Consider the following 27,857-nt stretch of genomic DNA (forward strand, 5'->3'; position numbering starts at 1 on the left):
ACAGAAACGGCCCACAGCCACACACACTCATATCATTTGTGGTTTCATCCATTTCACCTTTTATCTTTATCTCCCCTTTCTTGCTTCTTATGGGGATTTTCTGTGTTTTCGAATTTTGACCGAACAACATGGGAATCCCCCGCGGGATTTTTTTATGTATAATATAAAAAATGCATAAATATTGAATTGAACACCATAATTTTCTCTTCACAGTGCATACATATTTAATTGAACACTCCATAATTTTCTCTTCACGGTGCATACATATTTAACTGAACACTATCTTTCTTCAATAGAGCAATGGATTGATTCCATCTGCCATGTAGGTACGGAGTACTTTTCCCTCTTATCCCATTAGTTTCCTTACTTTTAAGAGATCTAACTGCTCCAAGTGAGGGGGAGCAGCCAGAGCATGGTGCCCTTGCCTTGGCGCCAGCGGCATTACACCACCCTCTCCACCTTCGCCACCGCTGCAACATTTTCGATCTCCACCTCCAGCGTTGTCAGAGCGCTACCTCCAAGTGTGTGTGTGTGTGGGGGGGGGGGGGGGGGGGGCAGCCACAGAATAGCGCCCTTGCCTTGGTGCCAGTGGCATCACACCGCCCTCTGCACCTCCGGCGCCGCAACAACGTTCTCCCTCTCCACCTTCGGCGTCACCAGAGCGCGCTTCCTTGGTGTCGTCCGGCTACATCAGCACCGTTTCGGAGGATAACAGGCGGCGAGGCTACAGGAAGCCGATACTTAGAGGCGGGGCGCTGCGGATCACCAGCCCTCCAAATAACATGTGTTGCCCAGTCTGCCCCTCAAGGATGCACCGTGGATGGAACATGCTCGCCGCTAGGAAGCATGTTCTTGACATCGTGCACCACAGCAACAAGGAGCGGTACGACGACAAATACTAGAGCCATCACCGTTGGGTCGCTAGGAACCACGGTTGGCTGAAGTGAACACTGTGTGGCGTTGGCCTCGTTCATGCAGCATTCTATCATCACATCGGTTTTATCTCCAGGCTGCGCGCTGGTTTTATCATTAGTTAGTTTATTTTATCGTTTTTATTTGTATTTTACCAGCGGGGTAGTTTTATTAATAGTAGTTTATTTTACTTAGAAAAAGTTCAGCAGCGAAACCTTCCTAAGAAGTTCAGCAGCCTGTTGGGCACACAGGAGAAGTTCATATCCCACAACATTAATACTGTAGCTACAAAAGCACCATGGTCACACAACATGAGAAGCTCATATCCCACAACAGTAACACTGCAGCTACAAAAGCACCATTGTTGCCCTTAGGAGGATTCCCTGGCCATAAACAAGACTGCTAAAATGCACACAACAGCTGAAATCATTGCTGTCTTGAAGTATCTGCTCTTCAAACCAGCAGCTTGAGTGGTTTCCTTCAGCATCTTCAGTCTTGTCTCACCAACCTTCTTCTCTTCCAGCAGCATTTTCAGCTTGTTAATCTCAGCTTCCTGCTCTTTCAAAGTTTAACTAGCTTCACGAAGTGATGTAGTCAATTCAATATTCGTTCTTCTCACAGTATAAATCTTATCTCGCAACTCCAGCAGGAGGGCTTTCTCAAAGGGTGAGGGGTCATTCCTGACAAATTCAAAAAACTTACAACCGTTCGCCTACAAACAGAAAACGGAATCAAAACTAAATTGTGGAGTAACATTACACCTCATAAAGAAATAGTGGAACCAAAACAAACCTTGCCATGGTTTTTGCAGCGAATGAATCCTCTACCTGGGTGCCTATCGGTCAGCTGCAGCACCTCTTTTTGGCAATAGCAAAGTACGGTCTGGCCCGGCGGTAACCATTGCCGGTATGGCAGAGGACCAGGCCACGTTTGGCCCGTGAAGACTCACTACAGATCGAAGAACTCATCGAGAGCCTGAGAAAAATGAAGATTATTTTACCTAGAAAGCACCATACGGAGCCAGATTTCAAATGATGGTAGCAGCTACAGCAGCTGCAGCTGCCGCTACAGCAGCAGGGGCGGACTCGCCACTCGGTACCGTGCAGGCCACAGTGAAGAAGGCAGTCAGGGTCCAGAGTATGATTCGCACTGCAATTTGCAAGCAACAAAACCACTAATCGACAAGCTAGAGCAAGCCACCATGGTAATTAGCTTCCAGCCTCGTACTACCTGACTCCAAATTTGCATTTTTTAATTGTAGTTCTAGATTGGTAGCCAATTAGACCTATTAGCAATAAGTGATGTTGTACTGCAGGGTCGTAATTCGTAAGCTTCTAGCCAATTAGCCCTGGTATTAGCTTCTTTTTGGTGCAAATTTAATACTAAAAAAATATCTTGTTGGACCACCCTAACTTCAAATTCTAGATTTGCCACTGTACAGTGCTGCAGCTAGCAGCCGCTGCTGCAGCAGCCACTGCAGCAGAATCAAGTAGATTCGTGTTCTCGACAGAATACAATAACACAATGCCTACCGCAACAGTACCAAATCAATGGAGACATGAGATTAGAGAGGGTGCTCACCTGGGAGGGCTGGATCGGTCTGCACGAGTCGGCGGAGGTGGGCATTATGAGCTGAGAACGATTGGAGGTGAGGCCGGAGGCGGAGCTTCGGCTGCGCGGGGTCGCCGTCGCCGCACAAAAACGCCCGCTGCTGGTGGGAATGAAGAGGTGGAGGCGTCACTAACCCGATAACACAATGCCTATGGTAAAGATTAGTGAGGGTGCTCACCTGGGAGGGCTGGATGGGCTGCGCAGAAATCCTTCACGGACGGCGAATCGCTGGATGGTGGCCGGCCTCCAAACCGTAGAGGAGAGCCCTGCCTGCTTTGCCCGTGACCGGGAGAGAACTGAAGAGAAGCCGATGGAAAAAGAGGGCAAAAGAGCGGATGGGGGAAAAAGGTGTCGTGCTTCTGGGCCGTTGCTTTTTACCATTCTGTTACTGTTTCCTACCGTGTTGCTTTTCCTAAGGTGTTGTTGTTTATTGATAATGTTGCTTTCTAATATTCTGTCACCGTGTGTTGCTTTTTTCTGAGAATGTTTCTTTCCGCCTTGTCGGACTCGGCTTGCCGCTGGCAGCCGTGCTACGTGCCGCTGGACTCGGCTTGCCGCTGGCAGCCGTGCTCCGCGCCGCTGTCCCAAACCATAGGCACTAGATTCTGGAAGGCTAGAACTCACAAAGCGCGGTGTTGAGAAAGCTCGGGAGTTTCTGACGATGTCACCTGCTTCTCAAAAATGACACACCAAGTAACACCCATTTATAATGTTGTTTTTTACCATTCTATCACTATTTTCCTACTATGTTGCTTTTCCGAAGATATTGCTATTTCTTGAGATGTTGCTTTTTCACAAACGTAACATCCTTATCTTAAGAACAGTAGAATTGAGTACGCAACATGAGAAGTACATCAAGTAGCATTGGTCACACGGCATGAGAAGTTCATCAGTACATCAGCAAAGTCTTAAGTCTACAACACAAGCACAAAACATCAGCAGAGTCTTAAGCTCACAAAACAAGCTAAGCACAACATATTAATGCTCCAGCCTTCGGGTAAATCGTGCCACAACAAGCTCCCTTGATACACATCAGCAGGAAGAGCAGGAAGAGGCACAAGCAGGAAGACATTACTGCTCCCCTGGAGGTGTCTCCGCCAACTTGCATGAAGGTATCTTCACCACTCCACTTTCCTACAAAGATGAGAAACGCAATGTTCATATCAAGGGAAATTATAGGCTCCATAAATACCGTATTTTCCAAACAGCCCTTTACTGCTTACCAACAAGTCAGTGAGGTATTTTTTTACTTTCTCCAAAGGTCTCCATAGCTATAAACCCACGCAGAATACTTAGGTTCTCCAGTGCAACTGTATATTTATACAACTCATAACCATCGCAACCATATCAGTGCAGAATGCAAGTCAAAGCGAACTGTGGGTTTCTTTTTATTTGTCCGCACTGAACCTGAACTTGTGGCTTCATTACCACTGAATAATGAATTGAATTGCGTTTTATACTTATCAAGGAGATTATCAAGGAGATTGAAGCCCGAGGATGTACCCTGGGATGCAAAGTTTCAGTTCAAGTTAACAAACAAAACGAATAATCAACGAGCAGGAGTGAGGCAAAGAACGAGCAGGAGTGGGGCAAATACCATCTCTGTAGCTGAAGAGCAGTGTGCCTGATGTACCAAATTTTTTAAATTTTGTCTTAACCTTGTCAACAGTCAAAGGAACATATTCGGGAGGCAGATCCTCACGGCTATTCATTGCCTCTGCAAGACGACCATAAAAATGGCTTTTGCAGATCTTATACAGTTGCATCATAGAAGGATCCTTAGAACATTCCAACAGAAACTCTTCTTCCGTTGTCGACCATATATGTTTTGTCCCTGCCATATTTGCTAGACGACTTTATATATCAAAACCAGAGTCAATATTAGAGGCAGTGCATACAGTTTGTTTTATTTTAGAGAAAAAACAGTAAAGAAGTTGGCATATTTGCTAGATGAGTCTATATATCAAAACCAGAGTCAATATTAGAGGCAATGCATACAGTTTGTTTTCTTTTAGCAGAAAAAACAGTAAAGAAGTTGGCGAGTCAATATCTGCTGAATGATTCTATACCAGAGTTGGAAGATGAAACATAGCTAAGTGTCGAGAAGTGTAATGGTCTGGCTATTATTGTCTGGCTATTATTAGAGGAATGTGATATGAACGGGGGTGTCCGATCTTCCGTCAGGTGAAGGATAACTCGTTTTGGTTGGAATGCGACACACCGATCCGGCTTCAAGTCAGCAACTCGAACCCCGCAATCTTAGCACCACAACTCCTCTGGTTATCAACCGTAGTCACAATCCGGTTGACCTCGCCGAGAAGGCTAATCCCTGCCTGCGAAACGAAGAACACAAGCAAGAACTCGAAAGAAACGTAGCACTCAAATTGAAGTGACAACTGCAGATGATTGATTAAGCTCGAAAGTTGGGGTTCTACAAACCGAAGGACGGCGACTGTTCAAAGACAGATTGATCTAAAGCAAAACCCTCCTAACCTAATGGCAGCTGCTGTGTATATAGAAGAGAGAGGCTAGGGGGGGCGGCCAAGGGGGTGGCCGAGCAGCCCTAGGGAGTACAAGGACTTCGGGCCCAAAAACTGGCGTCGCTGCATCCAGATAGATTCTGGTTGTCATGTTGTTTCGACAATTCCCATCTACTCCGAACGTATTTTGATATGGGATCAGTTGGGTTGGAAAGCTTATCTCCTTAGCTTTCCAACGATACATAGAACGCCCAAAACGGAGCCCGTATGTGGCCTGGGCGTCCGTTTTCGTGAGGCCTGCTCCTGCAGTCCGAACCGGAGTCGCGAATAAATCGGACTTCAATGTGGATTGGGCTTTGAACTCTATCTTCGCTTGGGCCCTGGTCATATGCGTATTAGTCATGTCCTCATCATTCTCCCCTTCTTGGTTTTGAGTCGTCCTCGACTCAAAGTCGCTGATGCTTGCGGAAGTAGTTGTTCCCATGCTTGACATGATCCTGCGTTGCTTCCCTTCTTGAAATTGAACCTGTTGTGACAAAACAAATAAAGAAGAACAAGAGGAACTCTGCGTCATAGGATTAGTCTTAAAATAGCTCTCTTTTTCTTCAAATTGTTGCACAGCAAAAGGAGATTTCAGATTTGAACACATATAAACACGATGCACCATGTACTCTCCTTTACAATTATAATTGCCAATAAAGTGATATGTACATCGAGATAACCATGGGAACCCAACACATTTAAATTTCTCCTCCAAACTACTAAGTGCACACAAAGTATCAAACTCTATATAACCCAAAGTATTTAAAGAAACAACAATTTTCTTTCATCCTTTTCTGTAGCAATTGGAATCAAATGTTTATTTTTAGCATAAGTCTTTTGTTCCAAAATAAAAGGATCAGTTTCCTTCACAAGTTGTGGCACGGGGATAAACATAGAACTATCACACAACTCTTCTTTATCACAAAAATTAGTAGAATATTTATCATGTGACAAAATCAATTCAGATTTGGTGTCCACTAAATGTTGCTCTATTATAGCATGAGTGGTGGACAATTTCAGCACATCAAGAGAGCTCTTACCTGAGACAATTACCTATTCATTCTCTATCACCTTGTCTTCTGTTTTAGATACATGCTGCAAAATATTAGGTCCAACAGAAGACAAAGCGATATCTTTAATTTGTACAAAATCAGATTTAGAGGAAGGCACTGTAACATCTAAAATAATCCATTCTTTTCTAAAAGACTCATTCTTTCTTCTCTCTACTCTATCAAGATCGGCTTCGAAAATTTCAGTTGCGGTCATAGAGTTAAGTGTAATTTTTCTACCATTGTAGTTGAAAGAATATCTATTTGCAACCTTTTTATGTACCACATTATTTATATTAAGCCATGACGTTCCTAGCAATAAGTGACATGCTTGCATGGGTACTATATCAAAATCAGCACTACTCTTGTAAAAACCAATGCTAAATTCAGCACTACTCTTGTAAAAACTAATGCTAAATTCAATATGTGCAAATTCAGTTACCTTAATCTTATCGTAAGAATTTACCCACTGCATGTAGTATGGATGTGGATGTGGCTTTGTGGTCAGACCAAGCTTCTCGACCACCTCTAAACTTGCAAGGTTGTTGCAAGTCTCACCATCAATGATGACTCGGCAACGTCGTTCCATCACGACAAAGAAAGTCTGGAACAAATTATTGAATTGATTTTGCTCCACTTTCTCCATTTGAGAACTCAGCACTCGTTGAGCAATCTCAGTGTTTCCTGACATTGTAAGTAGACAAGAGAAAACACAAAAGGTTATCCCTATCAACTACTATATGTGGATGTGGGTGGTGGAAACACAATCTCGCACGTCTTACCAAGCTCTTACAAGTGTTCTTACCAATGCAAAGCAGAGGATGGTACAACCGGTGGCTGGTTCGTGATACCTGTGAGGAAGTGGTACCAAGATTGCAAGATCCTCTAGGTGTACTGATCTGAAGTAATATGTGGATCTTCGGGGGGCTTTATTTAGTAGCAAGGATTAGCACAATTGAAAATCAGATAGCAAAAATTGAATAAATATCCAAAATACTTATCAATGTTGCTGGCCTAAACGTGTTCCTAGAACTAGTTTAAGCAAGCAAGCGACATATACCAAGCACAAAGGACACAAAAGGATGCAAGCACTTCTGATTTTTTTCTTTTTTTTTGTGCGGCTCTTTTTTATGCACTTGCCTTTTTCTTTCTTTCTTTTTCTATTCAAAAGTGCCACAAAAGCAAGAGACAACTCCACGCTATCACAAAATTGTTGTCTGTAAATTACAGATTTGCTACACAAACTTATATAGGCTGTTTGACAAATTGAGAGACCTCAAACACGAAAACTTACAACACGAAAGTTGTAGATCCTCCTTTTCTCTTTCTTTACAATATATGGAAAGTCTCTTTTGGATAAAGGAAGTAGAAGATATTGACCCCGAAATACAGACTACTCAGAAATTTCTGGGTCACCAACAGATTGACTTCCAATACAGATTAGGCGCAGATAACTACGTTTTCTGGAATTCTCACAATTGATAAAGTTGTAGATAATTTCACAAGCTTTCCAGAAAGTACTAGAACACAAAAATCCTAGTTCGTATGCGAGAGATATCAACAAAATACCGAACTGGACAGAGACAAGTCCGAACCGGACATGATGATGGGCTGGAAAAGGACACGGTGACACGATGCAAAACTCAAACCAATCTAAGAACTCGATCTAAACCAGCAACAAGACCATGACTATAGACACAAACTCAATGATGCGGACTCCGATATCAAAATATGCAATGGCTTAAAAGGGTAATGGGATGGGAAAACAGCACGAACATAAAATTTTCTAGGGCTTTTTGGTGGACTGTGGGACAATGGTGAAATTGATGAAACTAAAGATAGATGTGAAACCTGACAGTAAACCTGAGTCTCTGACTACCACTTGATATGAACGGGGGTGCCCGATCTTCCGTCAGGTGAAGGATAACTCGTTTTGGTTGGAATGCGACACACCGATCCGGCTTCAAGTTAGCAACTCGAACCCCGCAATCTTAGCACCACAACTCCTCTGGTTATCAACCGTAGTCACAATCCGGTTGACCTCGCCGAGAAGGCTAATCCCTGCCTGCGAAACGAAGAACACAAGCAAGAACTCGAAAGAAACGCAGCACTCAAATTGAAGTGACAACTGCAGATGATTGATTAAGCTCGAAAGTTGGGATTCTACAAACCGAAGTACGGCGACTGTTCAAAGACAGATTGATCTAAAGCAAAACCCTCCTAACCTAATGGCAGCTGCTGTGTATATAGAAGAGAGAGGCTAGGGGGGCGGCCAAGGGGGTGGCCGAGCAACCCTAGGGAGTACAAGGACTTCGGACCTAAAAACTGGCGTCGCTGCATCCAGATAGATTCTGGTCATCATGTTGTTTCGACGATTCCCATCTACTCCGAACGTATTTTGATATGGGATCAGTTGGGTTGGAAAGCGTATCTCCTTAGCTTTCCAACGATACATAGAACGCCCAAAACGGAGCTCGTATGCGGCCTGGGCGTCCGTTTTCGTGAGGCCTGCTCCTGCAGTCCGAACCGGACTCGCGAATAAATCGGACTTCAATGTGGATTGGGCTTTGAACTCTATCTTCGCTTGGGCCCTGGTCATATGCGTATTAGTCATGTCCTCATCAGAATGCATACAATTTGTTTTTCTTTAGCAGAATAAAACAGTAACTTCTTGGAAAACTCATTTTTCCAACATTGAAAAGGTCTGATCTGCCTGAAGATGTAGCCATTTCTCTGCTTCCAGATGATCCAAACGTGATAAGTTTGTGATGAGGCAATGATGAAAACTTCCATGAAGAAAGGGGCTTAAAGTTTTGTGCATCTAGGGATCCAAACTTACAGTATGGAAGGTTGCCTAATTTAGCATAGCGGCTCCCTTTTTTTTGCGTGTTAAGCAATTTTTCTGATGCGAACCCAAGGGCTCCAGAACATAGCATGCTGTTTGGCTTAATGAAGTTATGATATGAACAATTACCCACATTTTCACACCTCACAAACTAGCTGCTTGTAGATGTGCAGATGATATCTATCTATTCACTGTTATTAGTGTTTTCGATGCTATATATGTTTTATCTCCTGCATCGATATCCTGATATCCAATCTATTTTAGGCCATTACAATAGTGGAAGCAGGTTAAGTCCACTGACAGAAGTGCTGGTGTTCATGTACGTTTCGCTAGTTGCTAACTTCTTTGATCAGTGCAAATACTAGTTACATGTGTTGTTTTTTCTTATTTTTTTGTGTGTTTCGGTCATGCAGGTTCCATGGATTACTCTGAATTTTTCATGCCAACTGAGATTATGCCTAATATTTTTGCTGGGATTGGGGAAGGCCACATTGAGCTTCACGAGATCCCAGCAGGTGACAGGGGAACTGTTTCCATATCTGCTTTGAGCCTAAAAGTGGGGGTGATGGTGATGGTGATGAAAAGCAGAAACTGGTTGCAATTGGCGAGGCTCATACTAACTCTGTTGTGGCCCTTAAGGATGCACTGGTGTGCAGTTTGGTCGGGATACGGCAGATGTTCGGCATTTCTATTGGGGATTTTAGTTACACCAATAGGATAACGAAGTACGGGCCATTCATGCATGCTCATGCTCAAGTAAAAGCTGCATTAAGCATATATTCAAAGTTTCATGATGCAGCGGATCAATACGTAGTACCTTAGTTGGCATTCTATCAGAATCTGCTGGTGCTACTCATCTTGGTCCAAATTGGATCAGTCTTTTGTCTGCTGTTGTATATCCGCTGGCCTATGCTTTTGACTTAGCTGAAATTGAGGTCAAGAAGTTGACAGCACCTCCTAACATCGTGGCTGATGCGGCATCCTTCTTTGATGGCGTTTCTGTTCCAATGGTAAGTAAATTCTATTCCGTTTTTCACACTTTGCATTGGTAACCTCTATATTATTTTTGTTTTGAGTCCTACATATGAGCTTTGGCACATGATATTAATGTTTGCATTTAACATAACTTTTGTATACAGTACTGTCAGTTTTATAGTTCATACCCACTAGATAGTGATGGCAGTTTCTGATCTAATTTGTTTTATTTGTAAACTCTTTTTCAATTGCCATCGTTACGAGTGTTTTTTCCTTTCTACTATATATTGCAGTTTAATGATGAGGCATCATTTTTCCTCATTCGGTTTATCTTTGACCGAGTAATGAAACGTGTGAATGGGTCTTCTCCTGTTGTTCGCACTTGTAAGCTTGCACGCAACAAGTTCCGTGCTGAGTTTGATCTTGAATGCGCTGGTGTTTCACTGGCCGGTGATGAAAGCTCCACACAGTTTGGTGCCAAGGTTCAAGCGATGTTGAAAGGGCTTCGCTTTGTTGATGACACCAGCAATTTTGTTGTGCATGATTTAACATATGACATGCTTGCTCAAATGGACTCCAAGGTACGTAGCCTTGAGTCTGACATTTGCATTATCAAGGCTACTGGCTCCCGGAAAAGGGATGCTATGTCCATTACATTTGCTGCCTTCTCAGCACTCCTTCAATCGTTTGGAATTAACGATGATGTGCTGTCATCGCATGAAGGATTTGGACCCTTGATTGGTAAAGTTGTCTTTAACCTACGGAGGAAAAGGTTGCAGCCGACAACGCATATCAAGAGCTGGCTGCCTTCCAGGTTAGGTTTATTCAATGTTCGTAACCTTTTTCACTTTGGATATACGTATTTGCCTGCATTTTATTATAGACAATGACAAATCATACAGATCATCTCAGTCTATCATGTCTTTGCATTCTTTTCTACCTCTTTGGTTCCCACAGCCAATTAGTTCTAATTGTTTTCTAAGCAATTCAGTGTGGAGCTTTAGTGGAGGAGTGATGTGCCTGTCCAATCGCGATGATCGCCGCATTCACGATAATTTCGGCTGTGAAGTTCAACTACTCTATCACGAACTTAACCTTTCAGGTTACAAGCTAAATAATTCGCTAGTCCTCAATTTCTATGTAGTGTAATGCTGTGTTGTCTATTTCATTTGGATACTTTTTCCGAACAATCTATGTAATGTGACAAGCCTCCTTTCCATGCAGTCATGTTATGTATTTGCTTTGTTTCAGCCGGATTGTATTTGCGCTGATTGTGATCTCTGTTTTGACACGCCACTTTCGTGTGTGCATCTAGCTTTATTTAGCGAAATCATAACTCCTTACTGCCTTGCTGGCGATATCATATGAACCTGTGTCTTATGATGTTAATGTTAGGGTTAAGTACTTTGTTTCAATAGATGTCTAAGGGCTGTGCCACATTTATCTACGGCGGAGGACGAGGCGAGGCTGTGCAACGTTTATCCAAGAGCTGTACCACATTGATTTTCTAAAATTTTGAAAAAATGAAAACGAATGGTCACTTTGCGCGGTTTCATTGTCGTTGCAGGCACGAGGGAAAAAATGCCAAGAACAGACTGATATATGTCTGGTTTCAGTGGCAGTTTACTGCGATTGCGTTAGGCTATTTTGGGGCGCGATTTGGTCGCAGGGATGGGCTGCATCTCATCTCATCCTACGGAAGCTGAAAAGACCATATGTGCCACTGCCAACCATTGCTTCATCTGAGCTTTGCAGCCCTTTGTACCAGTCAATCGTCACTAGTCCATTTTCATCCAAGCGAGGGGGTGCAGCTAGAGCATGGCGCCCTTGCCTTGGCGTCAGCGGCATCACACCCTGATGCACGCGATGCTCTCCCGCAGCCCCCTTGCTGAGCCTAACTTCCACGCAATCTTCGCCGCTATCTCTGAAAACTAACAAATCAATGCTGAAACAAAGAAAAACAATAATTATGCATAGCCAAAGTAAAACAAAAAATAAAACCTTTGTCTCGATCGTCCAGATGCTAATGATGGAATAATGAAGGCACGTTGTGGGTTAACCTAGCTCAACCGAGCAAAAAAAACATCCAGAAAAAGGAGGAATTGGGTCGGAGTTCCTCTAAGAACCTAGTAGGGGCCGCCATTTTGGAAATGAACTTGGGGAAGAAGAATGAGAACAAAGGAACCACAAGAACTCTGGCATAACAAAAAAGGACGGACGACACATCTCCACACGTCTTCCCGATAAACCACCAGTTGCCCCTTCCGAAGAGGCCCTTTCGGCAACAGATACGTCTTTCACGTCTTCATTAGAAACTGCTAATGGCAGGACAAACCGCTAAGTTCAGGTTGGATAGAAAATTAGAAATGTTACACAGCTTGGCTTCAGAAGAGGACAGCAGGAAGACGAAGAATAGAAGCGTAAGAAGATTGGTGCCAAGCGCTGTAAGATCAGAATTTCAAACTAAGCGCTGTTAAACATGGCAAATCAGCCCATGCCTGTACGGTTCATGGCGCTAGCGCTTCCCGACTCCTGCCCTCCCCATGGCTTGGCATCGCTCAGAGGAACGCCGAACCATCCTGCGCTATCGGTGAAAGCTACAGGGGAAAAGTAACTTGCACGGGTCAAAAGAAATGAAGAGGAACATAAAAAGAAACATGAACACAAAGAGAAACAGTAACATGCACGGGTCAAAAGAAATGAAGAGGAACATAAAAAGAAACATGAACACAAAGAGAAACAGTAACATGCACGGGTCAAAAGAAACATGCAGGTGGAAAAGAAACATCCAAGGATCAAAAGAAACGAATCATGAAGGAAAAAAGTAACATTCAAGGGTCAAAAGAAACATGCCTAGTGCAGATCGGACCAGAGCGAAGAGGAATATCGTCCGGATTGGACCGCAACAAAGAAGACATCCATGGAAAAAGAAATATGATATGTCCAAAGAAACATGTAGGGAAAACGTAACATGCTCGGGTCAAAAGAAACATGTAGGGGGAAAACGTGCAAGGATTAAAAGAAACAAAACATGAAGGGAAAAAGTAACATGCACGGGTCAAAAGCTAGGGTTTTATTGGGACTTCCGTTTATTTCCAGGTTCTCGGCTCTTCCCTACGGTAAACTTTTCATGGCATTGGTAAACTTCCAAATCGCCATTTCAAGGCACTCGAATCCTATTGCTTTTCCCAACGATGTTGCTGTTTAGCACTAAATGTTACTTTTTCATAGTCTGTTACTTTTCCCTATGGTGTTGCTGTTTAGCACTTAGTGTTGTTTTTTCAGAGTATGCGGCTCTTTAGTGGATAATGTTCCTATTTGTATTTGTGTCACTCTTTTCCTACCTTGTTGCTTTTCCCTACGGTGTTGCTATTTACCACTTAATGTTATTTTTTCGGAGTCTATTGCTTTCCCTATGGTGTTGCCCTTTAGCGGATAATGTTCCTATTTATATTTTGTCACTCTTTTCCCATAATGTTGCTTTTTACTACCGTGTTGCTTTTCTCCAACACTGTTTATGCAGTTTCAGTTGAAATTCAGAGTTTCAGTCTGTCTTATTCAAAATGGCTGTGTTTGAATTCAAATTTAAATACCTTACTGATCATTTCCAAAAAAAATGGCATATTTTTGTAGTACAAACATCTAGCTTCACAATAGTATACTTGTAGTCACTAACAATTGCATGATAGCAAAAGATCAGTTGCCACTAACACGCATAACCTACAGGTTTCTTTCATCCTATGATAATACAAGATCAATTTTTCATAAATAAAATGCATTGTTCATAAATAAAATGCGTACAATCGCATGATAACACAAGATAAGTTGCCAGTAGGATGCATAACTTGATCATTGCCCCTAGAACTTGAACCCATGGTTGCGCAACAACCACCGGTGGCGTTTCTTCAACAGTTCTGTGTTGTTGCTCTTTTTAACTTGATCGATAGCATGAGTTAGGGCACCGTTCCACTGCCATGTCGCTTGCTTCTTCCTGGTGCAGACTGGGCAAGAGGCGATCATGTTCGTTTTGTGGTCCTCAGAAAAGTGCAGATACTTGCCCTTAGGAATCTTCTTACGCTCTCATTCTTCTTCTTCCTTGCTGTCCTCCTCCTCTTCCTCACCGTCCTCCTCTAAAGAAGGCGAGGAATCGGGAACAAGGGTTGGGGAGAGGCGGAGGTTGCAACCGTATTTGTTCTGCAGAATTTCTCCAATCCCAAATGACACATAAGCGTCCAAGGCGGCGTACCTGAACTTATCCTCCATCACGTGTTGTGCATTCCAGCCGTATATGCGCAGATCTTGGGATTTTTTGTTAGGGCGGCCCACGCCCAGGACCGCTTCCAAAAGGTCGTGCATACTTGGGACTTTTGTCCACGTACCCTCTATGATCTTGAGGGGCGTCTAGGCCTGAAGCTCCGCAATATTTGAAAGCTCGATCTTGAGATCTTTCTGAAGTTTATCGTAGTCCCCGCCCATTGCGACGCTGACGAAGATGTGGTCCTCGTCCTGAAGGAATTGCTTCAGAGAGTCGGGGATGCGGTCGGCAACATGTATTTGGAACACTAGAGACCTATCTTCGACACATATCTGCAGAAGGGCTATCTTCTTCTGGTCTTGATGACAAAACTCGCAGTCCAAGCCAACGAGCAGCGGCTGACGGTCCTCGCTACGGACCTCCTACAGATAGTTCTCCACCACGGCGTCTGAGGATGTGATGGTAGTTTGGAGCTTGTGGCCAGCGAAGTCGAACAAATATTCCCGGGTCACCGCCAGGATACCGCTAGAACGCGAGAGGGAGGGGGAGCCGGAGCGAGAGGGGTTGTGGCGGGGCATTTTGTGGCCGGAGCGGGAGGGGCTGCGGTTGTGGTGGGAGCAGGAGCACGACGTACTCTCCATTGAGAGATCGAGAGTGCGATGAGGAACTGCCAAACTGGCGACGACGGGAAGTTAATTATAGGAAGTGCCTATGAGGGTCGAATCGTCACACGAACTACGAAGGGCCACCGGTGGGAACAGTCGCCTATGAACCCACGGCAAGGTGACAAACAGTGACAGGAAGTTAATTATACTAGGAAGTGCCGACGAGGATCGAACCGTCGCACGAACTACAAAGGGCCACCGCGTGGGAACAGTCACCTATGAACCCATGGCAAGGTGACAAACAGTACAAGCTAAGTAGCATATTCATGTGTGCACAAATTATCTAAGTGCACAAAGTTGCATGTACAGTGGTACAACGCCAATTGGCTTATCACATGGAGTACATACGTAAATGCCCATGCAACATGCTAGCTTGTTCCTTTTTTTCCTTCCTTGCTTTGTTCTCCTTTAGCTTAGAGATGGCACATCTGACCCATATTAGAGATGGCACAAATGTAGAAGATTTGCACAAAATCTATTCAAACACACTTGTTGAAGGTTCAGTAAGTTGGGTATTAGTTTGGCTAGACTGGCTGGACTGAGTAGGAGCTACTAGATAGTTAATTGGCATGGAGGGTGTACATGGGACAATAGCATTACTGGCTGCCTCTTCACGAGTTGTTTTCCACTCAGGTACTGTCACAAAGGGCTTCCACTCAGGTACACATCATGGGCCTAGGTCCCGGCCCAGGCACGATACGGTCCATCAGATCATGTCGGCACTGACCCTATTGGTAGTGGGCCGGGCTGGGTTAGGGTCGGGTTTTTTCGTGCCGTGCCTCGTGTGGCCCACTGGACCCAGCCCATTTGGCCAACTACAACTCCCAACGCCCCCCTCCCCCCCCCCCCCCCCCCCCCGCGCACACGGCGGCAATGGCGTCATTTGGCGGCAGCGGCGCAGCCGCTCGCAAGCACCTGTGCGTGCTGCTTCCTTTCACCTACGACAGTCTGATAAGAACCTGAGCGCCCTTGTTGTCACGCCACGCGTTCGGCCACCGGTGACTCCGGCCGTGGAAGCTGATTCATCTTGCCACTCTGCAGCGCATCCCCGATGAGCTCGCCGAGGAAATCGGCGCAGGGGTGGCCCACGTCGTCGGTCTGCCCGGCTCCGGCAAGGAGGTCTGGCCCGTTGAGGTCGCGCGGGACGGCGATGGCGGTTCTTTGGGCGCAAGTGGCTGGAGTTCGCGGATGCGTGCGGCGTCGAAGGTGGGTGGTTCTTGGACGTACGGCACTGCGGCCACGGCTTGCTCACCGTTAAGGCCTTCGACAGAAGCTGCTGCCTCCGGGAGATCGGCGCTCCACCTGCAGGTAAAGATTCCCTTTTATTCCTCATGGTACCAAATGCTCCAAGAAAATACTCTTTTTCAGTTCGTTGCAAAAGCCAAGTATACTTGGCTGAATAGCATCTTTTGAGTTCATTATGTAATTTAAACCTTCTCTTAAATGCGAACCTTGCCTCTTCTTGAAGTTGGATTGTTTCGTACTAGTATCTGTCCTAAAAAAAGATTGAACAGAGAGACCAGTAATGTTGGTGACGATCATCTTAGTAGGGAATCTTGAAGATTTGTCTGTACTTAGTATATATGCTCTTGGTTAAGTTCTAGTTCCGTACTACCAATTAGAAATTACTTGTGCAATTCTGCTTTCAGTACTCAAGCTGATTGTTTGCAGTTACATTTCATATTTGTGCAGTTGGAGCAACCTCGAGCAGCAAAGGTTCCCTCCATAAGCCACAGTTTATAAGTGTGCTTCCACCAAAATCCTTGGAAAAAATGGTTCACACACTGTTCATTGCAAATTGTTTCCTCACTTCTCTTATTGGAATGATACAACTTTATTCTTTTGATGCGTCCTTGCAGCTAATACCTGCTAAGTTTGTGCAACATTACATCCCTAAGGAGAATCTCAACAGTTCCATGACTGTTGTTCTCAGACCCCCTGGCAAAATTGGTCAAATTGAGCTCAAGATGGATTAGTCAGACCTGTTCTTAACAGGTGGTTGGTTGCAGTTTCTGGCGTCTCATGGCATTACTGATGCTAATGCTTTGCTGTTAAGGTACGAAGGCAACATGATGTTTGCAGTCAATGTCTTTGAGCCTGATGGATGCCAGAGAGGGTCCAGAATCAAAGACATCAGAATGCAACAAGGTGAGCAAAAGATAAACAGGTCTATAATATTTTTGATATTGTTGAGTAAATTAATGAATTACATGTTTCTTTTGTTGTATTGCTACTAGATATGGAAGAGCAGGCATCATCTCCTTGCACACAGAGATGTAGCAGGGACAGAGAAAAGAAACCAAAAGGGCCCATGACTCGTTTGAACGAGGCAACATTACTGATGAAATCTGTCTATGAGATTGGACCTCCATCATGGATAAAGAAGCAGATCAATGCCAACACACTTAAGGAACTTGAAAGCACAACCATTATATTATACACTTCTGATAAATTTGCTAACAGAAATATAAAATTATATAAAAGTACAGGTTTTGATATAATATAAGATGATGTACAAAATTTGAATAAGTTTGTTCCCAAAATTAGCATGAATATGAACTGAAATTTTGCTAGGATATCACATCTAAGAGGAAGCCAATATTTTCATTTGATGCCTTCATTGCCGATAATATGTATTTACATGCATGCTATCACAGGAGCAAACAAATTAGTATGTTATGGTACTTATGTCTATCATATACTATCAGCTCCTGATAATGTTTGTCATATATATGCATTTCAAGAACATGTTATCAAACCCCACATAATCAGGAATTGAGAACTATTGCTCATTGTACATGGATCGTCAACAATTCCTTACAGAAATCATTTGGTTGACCGATGAGATTGCAATTCTTGCAGTGTTTGCCATTGTCCTTCTGCAAGGTGATTGGATTACGGGAACCTTGCATGATCACACTCGAAACCTCCCCGAGTAGCACTAGCACCTCATCTTGGTTGGCGCTTCTTAATCCCTACAAGAACTGCAGCCAGCTGATTGGATCAGGTTGGGCGAGATTCTGCTATGAGAACAAGATCAGGGTGGGCGATGTCTGCACCTTCGAAATAGTTGAAACTACCCAGTGGGATGTCATCATCGAGCGTCGATAAGATAGGACGAGGTATTACCATCAGTTCACCTATAATATATGATGGTGTCTGTTATTTGAAAGCACCGGATGCTACTGCTGTTCTCATGTAACACCGTTAGGCAGCCTTTTGCAGGACCCACACGTCACCTATATATATATATATATATATATATATGATCGAATTGTGGAACTCCTGTTGTGGTTTAATGGTTTAATTGTTTTTTCCTTACGTTGTTGCTCTTTGGCACTTAATGTTGATCTTTTGAAGTCTGTTGTTGTTTAGCACGTAATGTTGCTGTTTTGGAGTCTGTTGCTTTTTTCTACGCTGTTGCTGTTTAGCGCGTAATGTTGCTTTACCCTACGGTGTTCCTCTTTAGCACATAATGTTGCTCTTTCGGAGTCTATTGCTTTCTTTTCGAACCCTGTTGCTTTTCCCTATGCTGTTGCTGTTTAGCACTTACTGTTGCTTTACCCTACGGTGTTGCTCTTTAGCATGTAATGTTGCTGTTTAGCCCTTAATGTTGCTCTTTTGGAGTCTGTTGCTGTTTAGCCCTTAATGTTGTTGTTTAGCACTTACACAATCAGCTTAACTAGACCCTAGTTGCCATGTCACATAAAAATAAATGCAAAATTGGCATCAAGCAGCTTACCCATCTCGTACGAGATGAATGCGTTGATGCAGGCGTACTCGACCTGCACCTTCGTCAGGAGGGACGCACCCCAGGCACTGCAGCTAATAGATTTGTCCTTTGGGACATCCACACCTAGCACCACTCGGCGAGCCTCTTGAGACTACGACCATGGAGGCTGACATCGTTGAGCGCCTCTGCTACCTTCACTTGAAGGTCCACAGGATTGGAAATCATGATGCCGTAGTCCTCACATAGCTTCTCACATAGCTTGTTGACGTCATTCTAGATAGCTACGCCAACGAAGACGTTGTCCTCCTTGCATAGGAAGCTCTTCAAGCCTTCGAAGAGGAACGTGGCGTGGTGGATATGGAATACAATGCAATGGAGGCCGACGCACAATGACAGATAGGTCGACGAGGAAGAAAGCAACGGGGAAGAGCTTATTACCGTGGAAGCCAACGCAACAGTGAGCTTACCGTGGAAGCCAACACAAAAGGAGAGGCCCCACCTAACGGTCTCATAGCCTCACCAGCCTCCTCGATCTTTCTTCGTTGGCAAAAGTGCGCAAAGTGACAGATAGTACCAAAAGTAAAATACAAAGCCAAAGAGTAACGCGAAATGTTGCTTCCCGTCTCAAATTTTGCTTTGTCACAGAAATGTTGTTTTTTGTGGAAAATATTGCTTTGTTGCAGAAACGTTGTTTTTTGTGGAAAATGTTGCTTTGTCGCAAAAATGTTGTTTTTTTGGAAACTGTTGCTTCTCCTTACAAATGTTGCTTTCTCGTGGAAAATGTTGGCTTTATCGCGGCAAATGTTTCTTTTGTACTCAACATCAATACCATCTTGAAGGAACGCCAACCGATCCTTGTCAGCGCTAGCATGCGCTACCAGTTACAGGGGAAAAGTAACATGCATGGGTCAAAAGAAACATGCCCCATCCAGATCGGACCAGGACGAAGAGAAACAACAAAAGAAACATGCTATGTCAAAAGAAACATGAAGGGAAACAGTAACGTGCACGGGGTCAAAAGAAATATGGAGGTGGAAAAGAAACATCCAAGGATCAAAAGAAACGAAACGTGAAGGGAGAAAAGTAACATTGCTAAGGGCAAGGTTTTTTCTCTGCCGGCAAAGATAAAAAATATTTTTGTTTCTTGATATGTTGCTTTTTACCATTATATCACTGTTTTCCTACCGTGTTACTTTTATTGGGAGAATGTTTTGATTAGTGGTTAATCTCGCCATTAGCAGTTCTAATGGAGGGACCGTGTCCGTTGCCGAAAGGGCCTGTCGGCGGTTTACCGGGGTCAAAAGAGAAACAAGGCCCAGTCCAGATCGCACCAGGATGAAGCACAGTTTTGTCTAGATCCGACCAGGGTGCAAGGAGACAACCGCCGCGTCGCCAGTCCTCGACGCTTCCGACCTGCACCGACGCAGCTCTTTTCTGCGGTCGCCGCCTCCCACCGTGCTGAATGTTCCGACAGGCATGTTTTCTTTTCCTGATGAAGTGTTGAGTGAAGGGGAAAGTGTTAAGTGAAGGGGATTCATGGCTTTGTCCGACCCGCGCCGTCGCAGCTCTTTTCTGCGGTCACCGCCTTAGCAAGTGTTAAGTGAAGGGGAAAGTGTTAAGTGAATCCGTATTCGATTTATTACTTGCCTGGAGTCAAATCCAATTTTATGAAAAGCTGAACCGTTTGTGTAGCAGATTGCACCAGCATCGAAATGCTTCACTTAGACAAAGCTGGCCAAACCTTTTTCCAACAGGTGCTATCATGGTCGGTTTATGATATTTTGAAGGGGAAACAGTGCCCTTTTAAGGTAAAATGAGCCTCTCCCAACAAGCAACATTCCTTATTTTGCACCACATCTGCATTTCAAGGTTGCCATGTTCTTGCAGGTTGAGATGATCCCCAATGAATTTGAAACCTGGGCGGACTACACAAATGCATTTCGCAATCCAACATTGGTGGAGATCTGGCATCAAATCGACTTGGGCATGGATACTATTTTCGGAGGCTTATATGTGGATTTCTATGAGGATAAGCAAGATTCTTTGTGGCCAAATGTGTACAACATCAAGCTCAAAGTACCCAAGCGAGGGGGGGGGATAATATGCCAAAACAAGGAGATCTCATGTTATTATCGGAATTGAATTCTAGAGACCAGATTATCAAGGATATCTCCTTTTGCACCATCTTGGTGGTTATGAAGGTCAACACTAATGATGAAGCTGTTGAAGCTTCAATGGATGTCTGGCTATCGTAGTCGCCATATAGGAGCATTAATGAGCAAAGTTCCTACCAGGTTATGCACCTGACTAATCTAGCAACTTGTGAATGTAATTGAGAAGTCATGATGAGAGATTCCAAAGCGAGTCCACGAATAAGCAATCTCATATTGACTAAAAATAATGGTGTATGTACTAAATTTCTCTCTCTTAGTTTGAGGAACATTTCTCTCTCTTATTGTGCACCGATATTTTTTAATATATGTTGCAGGTTGATAGAGAATATGGACGATTCGCAGATAAAGCAAAAATTGCAAAAGCTGTGTGTGCTGATTTTGAACTAAATGAATCACAGAGTGATGCAGTAGCAAGTTGCATTTCAGCAACTAAATGTTCTAAGAAATGTTCTGTACATCCAATTTGGGGCCCAACTGGCACAGGTAAAACTAAAACAGTTTCAATGAAATCTAGAACTCTTGTATGTGGTCCAACCAACACAGCTCTCTTGCAATTGGCTTCTCATCTTGTTTCTCTACTTGAAAAGTCCACTGAAACCAGTCCTTCCACTGATGACATCATTATGTTTGGTAGTGAGAAGCTTACTGCGAAGACTGATAAGGACCTGTCTAAAATATTATTGAGAGATCGTGTTGCTGGAAAGTTGGAGATGAAGAAATATAGTATGCGTTCTAGAGAGAACATCTGCTTACAAGATGCAAAACTTGTAATTGGCACTCCTTTTAAGTCATCTAGGTTGAAAAATCAGCGATTTGATATCTTGGTTATTGATGAGGCAGCAAACCTAAAAGAATGTGAATCAATGATCCCTCTCACAATTGATGGGATAAATTATGTGGTGCTTGTTAGGGATGACAATCAGCTAGAATCAGTGGTAATGAGCCCGGTATGTTTTTGTTATAAGACCATTCGAATGTATCCTTATGTTAACTGTGATTATTTTCTAATTTCTAGATTGCAGAAGAGGCTAAGTATGGACGAAGCCTTTTTGAGAGATTGTGTGAAATTGGTTACCACAAGCATTTGTTAAATTTGCAATATAGAATGCAAATTTTTATGATGGAAAAATTGAAATTGCTATAAAGGCAAGGACCCTTTTGATATTTTTATCGGTCATATGTTTGGTAATTATTCATTCATTAATGTTGAAGACGGTATAGAAGAGTGCATTGGTCAGAGTCCAAAAAATATGGTTGAAGTTGTTGTAGTAGCCAATATTATTGCCAGACTTGCTGAAGGTATAGTATGTAAGTTTTTATGAGGGTTACCTCATCCTGCTAAGGGATCACATGCGACGAAAATCTAGAAATCCTTACCTAAAAGAGTAAAAAGATCTAATTTATATGAACAGGCCAGAACTGCAAGAGATGGCCGTTTTTGGACCACCGAGCAAGAGAACATGTACAACAGTGTTTATAGAATGAAGAGCTTTGCTGACGGCAGATGGATCGATTGGAAAAATATCAACCATTCCAAAGAGATGGATTATGTCGAGAGAAGATGTCTTGACATTGATCTTCATAAATTGATGGGTACAAGACAGGATTGGCATGAAGAGACAGTCAGACAGTTGTCTCCACAGTCTACATAAATCCAAATAGGACCTCATTGACGTGGATGAGTGGCATAAATAGGAAGATTACCATCAATAAGAGATTTTGTGAGAACGTTCTACTTGATCCTCCATTGCAACATAGCAAGTTTTGCAGGATTAAGATTGAGGACAATTTGGGTGACACAGAATAAAAAGAGCTCGATAGTTATAGACTAAATGATGGAGATGTGCATTTTAGTGCAGCAACTCGACTGCTGAGAAAAACAATCTACCCTAGAGCTGCAGATAAAGGCGAGGTTCACAATGACAACTTGATCATATTTTGTTCCGGAAGCCTTTCGACATTGTAGACTTCATGTTCAGGGAGATAAAAAAACTCGCAGTGACACAAGAATTTTGATCCCATATGCGCTGATTGATCGTGCAACTGAGAGGAAAATTGTACCTAGAAGTGGAAATATATACATAGAGCACCCAGTGTACAAGGTAGTGCTATTAGAGACTAAAGAGCCTCAAACAAAAAAAACTTCAAAGTCTAAGAAATCAATGCGTGTGCCACCTGTTAAGTAGCGGCAACACTAGTAGCAGTACCACATCTAGCTGTACTAACTGGTTCAGAAGCTTTGTAGCTGATACAAAATGAACCAGAAGTGGGAATTGTTGCGCGATCGGCAAATGACTGCCTTCACCATGCAAAAGATTTAATGGTTAATCAAGTTATTGCTCGGTGACTCCTTGTAGGCTTGCTCTGGACTGTTGTGGGAGCTTCTGGACTGAACTGAACTGATTCTGGGAGCTCTCTGAACGGAACTGATGAACTTATCGTGCTATGTGCCCAATGCTACTTTTATTAAGTATGTTATTGTATGTCTGTAATATTATTTTGAATGTTACTGATGAACTTCTCATGCCGTATGATCAATGCTACTTGATATACTTTTCATGTTATATGCTCAAAGAAACACAAAGAAACGCACATCTGAAAAAAGAAACACAAGCCTGCGGGCTTATTTTACGCCTCGGCGGGGCTACGAGGGTATCCACATCGTCAAAAATTATTTCGCCCGTCCGATCGCAATCCCACGGCTAGTGATGGACCGTTGCCGCCAACATTTTATGTTTACGCCCCTGCGTTTCTGGCAAATGGAACCCCCGGTCCTTACCTTGAAAATATCTTCCCCTCCCACACCAACAGCGGCGGGCGAGGCGCGGGGTCAGGCGGCGGCCGGCGCGGGTGTGCAGCGGCATTGCGGGCCGCGTGCCTCGCCGGCGCGCATACCCGCCGTCCCGCTTGCTGCTGGCCGCGACCCTGCCCTCATGCCACCGTCGACCCGCCGGATCTGGGCGAGGCGGCCATACTGGCGTCGTTGCTCCCTACCCGTGGCCGGTCTGGCAAGGCGGCGCGCGCGGCCGGCTCGGCTTCGCCGCTCCTCGCCCACAGCCGGTCTGGCTGCGCCGTCGCCTGCCTATGGCCTGCCCTACGCCCCGGCTCTTCGCCCACGGCCGGCCAGGCGGCGGCCGTCGCTCCCCGCTTGCGGCCAGACTGGCGCCGTTGATTCTCGCCCGCGCAGGTGGTGTTGCTGGTGCCGCTGCTCCTCGCCTGCGGCCAACTCAGTGCTGCAGCTCCTAAAGAGCAGGATGCGCACAATCTCCCCGTCGGTATCCTACCAGCCTTATTCATTTCCTCACCCCATCCTCTCTCGCTCTCTCGCCACTTCTCGCGCTGATACTTCCTCTTTCCGCCGCAACCTGGTTTGCGTCACCTTGACCGCCGTTGTTGCCATGCCGGCTTTGCCCTAAGGCATCACCATCGCTGCTGGGTGTTCTTGTGCTGTTGCTGTTGGGGGCTTTCACTCCACGTTTCCTGTTCCGGCTTCGCTGCTGCAGCCTGCTTCAGGTTTGATCTATTTGTTCTTGTTTTCTTCCCTGGTGATGCACGCTTGTTGGTGGTGTTGCTGGATCAAGCGAAGCTGTGCTCGCTTCCTGCGCTGTGCTGCTCCTATGTGAGGATATTTTGTCTTTCCCGTGCCCATAGCTAGGTGTATAGCTTTGCTATTATTACATTCTAAGATGTACTTATGTGCTGCTACTACATGTTGTGCATTGGTCTCAGCCTAATTTCATCTTACCTGTTTTGTTTGCCGTTGTGCCTAATTTTTTTATACTTTTGCTTTTTGTTTACCCTTTTAAGCATTAGCATCCAAGAATTCATTTCCCTGCTTGTAGATCTAACTTCAGTATATATGAATACCTGGATGTACATCCAATTTCATTGCTGTGCATTTATGTATATCGCTTCTCTGTTAGCATTCCAACCTCTATTATGGTTCCTCATATAATTCGTGTGTTTATAGATCTAATGAAAGTGTTGCAGATTCATGTACTAATTGATTCGCCTTTCATCGGCAAGTTCATTTTTGCTATATATTTCCATGTTCAAACTTTATTGGTTTGCTTTTTATAATGCAGGTTCTGCCATGTGAAAGAAAATTTGATTTGCCTACAGCTTTACTGTGGTACTGTAGATCTGGAGTATTATCTTGCTCTGTGCTAAGGTGGTGGATTGTTTTCTTTATTTCTAATGCATTTTTCCCATTGTGAACATGTATTTGTTTTAGGTTGATTGGTTGTGCCTGTGATTTGATTGTGAGCCCTAAATCCTATTTTCCTTTGCAGAGAAAATCTTGGGTTAGATTGGTTGGTTTGTCAAGAGCGTAATGAAATTGCTAAACTTCTATAAAGTAATTGTTGTCTTGTAAGGAACTGCTATTGTCTCATGATCATTGATCTGGTAAGCTACTGTTGTTGTGCTATCACATTCCTCCTTTCCTATGTGATGTTGGTTTTATGATGCAGTATTTCCTTTGTTCCAACATATATACACATATATAGTAATATGCAAACATAAGACAACAAGGTATATATATATGTTCATATGCCCATACATGTATTTGTGTGTGGCTATACAAACATTAAGGTATATATGTTTTATTTTTTCCTCAACCCTTTTAATAGGCACAGTTTGAAAATTAAGGATGGCTATTGGGCTGGCATTGTTCTCTAAATCCCTAGGATATTTTCTCTTAAAACAAAATGGTCTCTTTCCTCATCTATGATTAGTATTTTGATATATTTGTTATTTTCTCCTTCTCTTCCTATTCAAATTGATCTCTTATCCACTTGCATACCTTTTTTTTAATATGTTACTGCATTACATGTTAGTACTTTGTGATTCTTCGAAATTAATATGATGGGATCCTTTTTCTAAATCTGCTTCGATCAAATTGCATGCTCCCTAATCTCATATTGTTCCACTCAGAGTTTGTATATTGCTAATCCTTTTTCCTCTTTACTTTCCTTTAATCTTTTCCCATTTCTTCTTCTTTACTACCTAACAATGTTTGAACACATACAGAAAGGTCAAGCCGCTGCCTGCCGCCAGCCATAACATTGCATCTATCGCCGTCCTATCTCCGCCTACCATCTCCTGCGCATGGCAAAGACCTCTACCTACTTCTTATAGACTCAACCACTGCCTTCACAGGTGTATCAACCACAACAAGCCAAACAGTATATGAACACAGGACGTTTGAAGCCTGCGCCTGCTCCTTCATTTAAACACCGTGTTCTGTCAGCTGCAGCTCCATTATGAGCACAAAGAAACAGCGTGCCAGGTTCGTACAAGTACTTCTCCTTCAACTATGGCCTCTGTTCCCATTTCTCCTTCTTTTTGCAATGGAATCTGAACTTCTCATCTGCCAAGGAACTAACCAAGTGGAATATGGTGAAGTTGGTGCACTTTATCCTTCTCATCACATTTGTTAAAGTAGATAAATTTCCCCCTCTCATCTTTTTCATTACTTTGGAAGCAATAACTGATTATTATTTTGTTACATGCTACCTAATTTAATGTAGAACAGAGTCAACTTGGAACACTTTAAGCTGTAGATGAATCTCCTTTTTTTTTAAAAAAAAGTTGGCAGTAGACAAAGCAATGCTATGTAGACAACAACAGCCACCATTTTCAGTAAACTGTAAGTGAGTTTTATTTTCTTATTGTCACTTCTTATTCTCACTTGGTATCTACAGCTCAAGTTGCAACGTAACTTTTCATATACGACAACATTGACTATGACTTGAGGCAAGCAAGACATGGCTTACTGTAATTGAAAAGATACAAAAATTAGACTACATGCATTTTTATCTCATCTTCATTGTAGTATATAAAGGCAAGTTAATTTGTGATTGATTCTTCTTTTTTTAACTATAAATTCTGACAGCTACTCTCTCAGCAAGTGTTCTGTGTTCCATTTTAATATAACCGCAAGTGCTAGAACTCCTTGTCAAAAACTCTTATATTTCGTTATAATGTAAAATGTGGATTTTTATTTGCCCTTCTCCTTCTTAATATGGATCTACTAAATTTACAAATCCTATAATTCAAACCAATAACTAATTAACAAATAAGTTATGCTGATAACTGTGAAAAACCACAACTATACGGATTAAATATGAGCGCGCGCGGTCACTAGTTTTATCAATAGTATTTTATTTTTGCTCATAAACAGGAATCCATATAAAAACACGAATGCAGGAATCGATGTCATATAAAACACGAATCCGCTTAAAAGAAATAAGAATCCTTGTCAAAAACCACCTATCCTGACGAAAAAAAAAAACACCGACGAACCATCTGTTTCCATAGAATTGTATGAACACATAACAGAACCAAGGTTGACATCTGCCACAAGCAGCTAAGTTAAACTACATATCAGATTCAGCTCATAATCACCAAAGTACTACTATTGTGTACTCATTTAACTTGTACCATGTTCTCAAATATTTCATCTAATACTTTGGCAAGAACCATCCTCCGTCTCTCAAATCCCACTTCCCTGGAACCTGCAGAATTTTGATAGGGGGTTCTTCGACGATGGATCCCATGCGTGCCTGGTACACCCAGTACGACGTTCCATTACCTTCCTCGTCCCAGGACCTGCTTGCAAGGTTTCCACTATCGGTAAATAAAATTCATCGAAGGTCACAGATAACCAAGATAAACAGGGTATATCGGAAATATTGAAAAAATTCAAAATAAATTTAAATAAATTCAAACAAAATTCAAAATGAATTTAAACAAGATTTAAAAAAGGATAAAAAGGCTAGATTATTTCTTATCGGCACCTATGGATAAGCAGGAAATATCGGTAAAATTCGGGGGGGGGCGGGGGTGTGGGGCGGGGGTGGAAACCATGCCTGCTTGTATCTGTGAAGTAGATGTGGTCTTCCTTTATTTCGTTGGGTAGGACACCATATGAATTGGCTTGCTCGGGTCAGAGTAGAATGCGCTTGCCGACACGGAATGGTTCCAATAGGATAATCTTCTTGTGGAACGACTCAGCAGCTGCCTCCTCCTAGGGTATCCACTTCCATATGCCACCCTCGTCGGAATAACGTAGGAGGGTAACAGACACTACGTCGGGTCTGCTGGATCCCCAGC

General features: G+C 43.3%; 1 protein-coding gene and 1 long non-coding RNA gene across 11 annotated transcripts; one reads left to right on the top strand and one right to left on the bottom strand.

Annotated features, from left to right (window-relative positions):
• Positions 1-1,179: 1,179 nt before the first annotated feature.
• LOC112888087 lies at positions 1,180-2,804 on the bottom strand. Its single transcript, XR_003227714.1, has 4 exons — positions 2,702-2,804; positions 2,494-2,623; positions 1,705-1,887; positions 1,180-1,624 (listed from the first exon to the last, which is right to left on the bottom strand). It is a non-coding gene; the product is annotated as an uncharacterized LOC112888087 (long non-coding RNA).
• A 20,669-nt stretch (positions 2,805-23,473) lies between these two features.
• Positions 23,474-25,898, top strand: LOC112888005. Of its 10 annotated transcripts, none has more exons than XM_025954342.1 (5): positions 23,477-24,016; positions 24,159-24,254; positions 24,304-24,360; positions 24,827-24,912; positions 25,034-25,898. In XM_025954342.1, the coding sequence occupies exons 1-5, from the start codon at positions 23,501-23,503 to the stop codon at positions 25,095-25,097; spliced, it is 819 nt and encodes a 272-aa protein (XP_025810127.1). In that variant the 5' UTR covers positions 23,477-23,500; the 3' UTR covers positions 25,098-25,898. The 10 variants fall into 10 exon arrangements, 3 of the variants coding, with proteins under 3 accessions (XP_025810127.1, XP_025810128.1, XP_025810129.1); XM_025954343.1 differs by having other exon boundaries at positions 23,481-24,016; positions 24,328-24,360; XR_003227682.1 differs by lacking the exon at positions 24,304-24,360 and having other exon boundaries at positions 23,474-24,012.
• The last annotated feature ends 1,959 nt before the right edge of the window (positions 25,899-27,857 follow it).

This window comes from Panicum hallii, chromosome 3 (assembly GCF_002211085.1).
Source record: "Panicum hallii strain FIL2 chromosome 3, PHallii_v3.1, whole genome shotgun sequence".
Taxonomy (NCBI): Eukaryota; Viridiplantae; Streptophyta; class Magnoliopsida; order Poales; family Poaceae; genus Panicum; species Panicum hallii.

Excerpts from the sequence above, each read along its gene's own strand:
- LOC112888005 (XM_025954342.1), top strand. The coding sequence starts at position 23,501 with ATGGAACCCCCGGTCCTTACCTTGAAAATATCTTCCCCTCCCACACCA. Across the intron at positions 24,255-24,303 it reads GCTGCTGCAGCCTGCTTCAG|GTGGTGTTGCTGGATCAAGC; the intron begins GTTTGATCTATT and ends GCACGCTTGTTG. Across the intron at positions 24,913-25,033 it reads TTATCTTGCTCTGTGCTAAG|AGAAAATCTTGGGTTAGATT; the intron begins GTGGTGGATTGT and ends TTTCCTTTGCAG.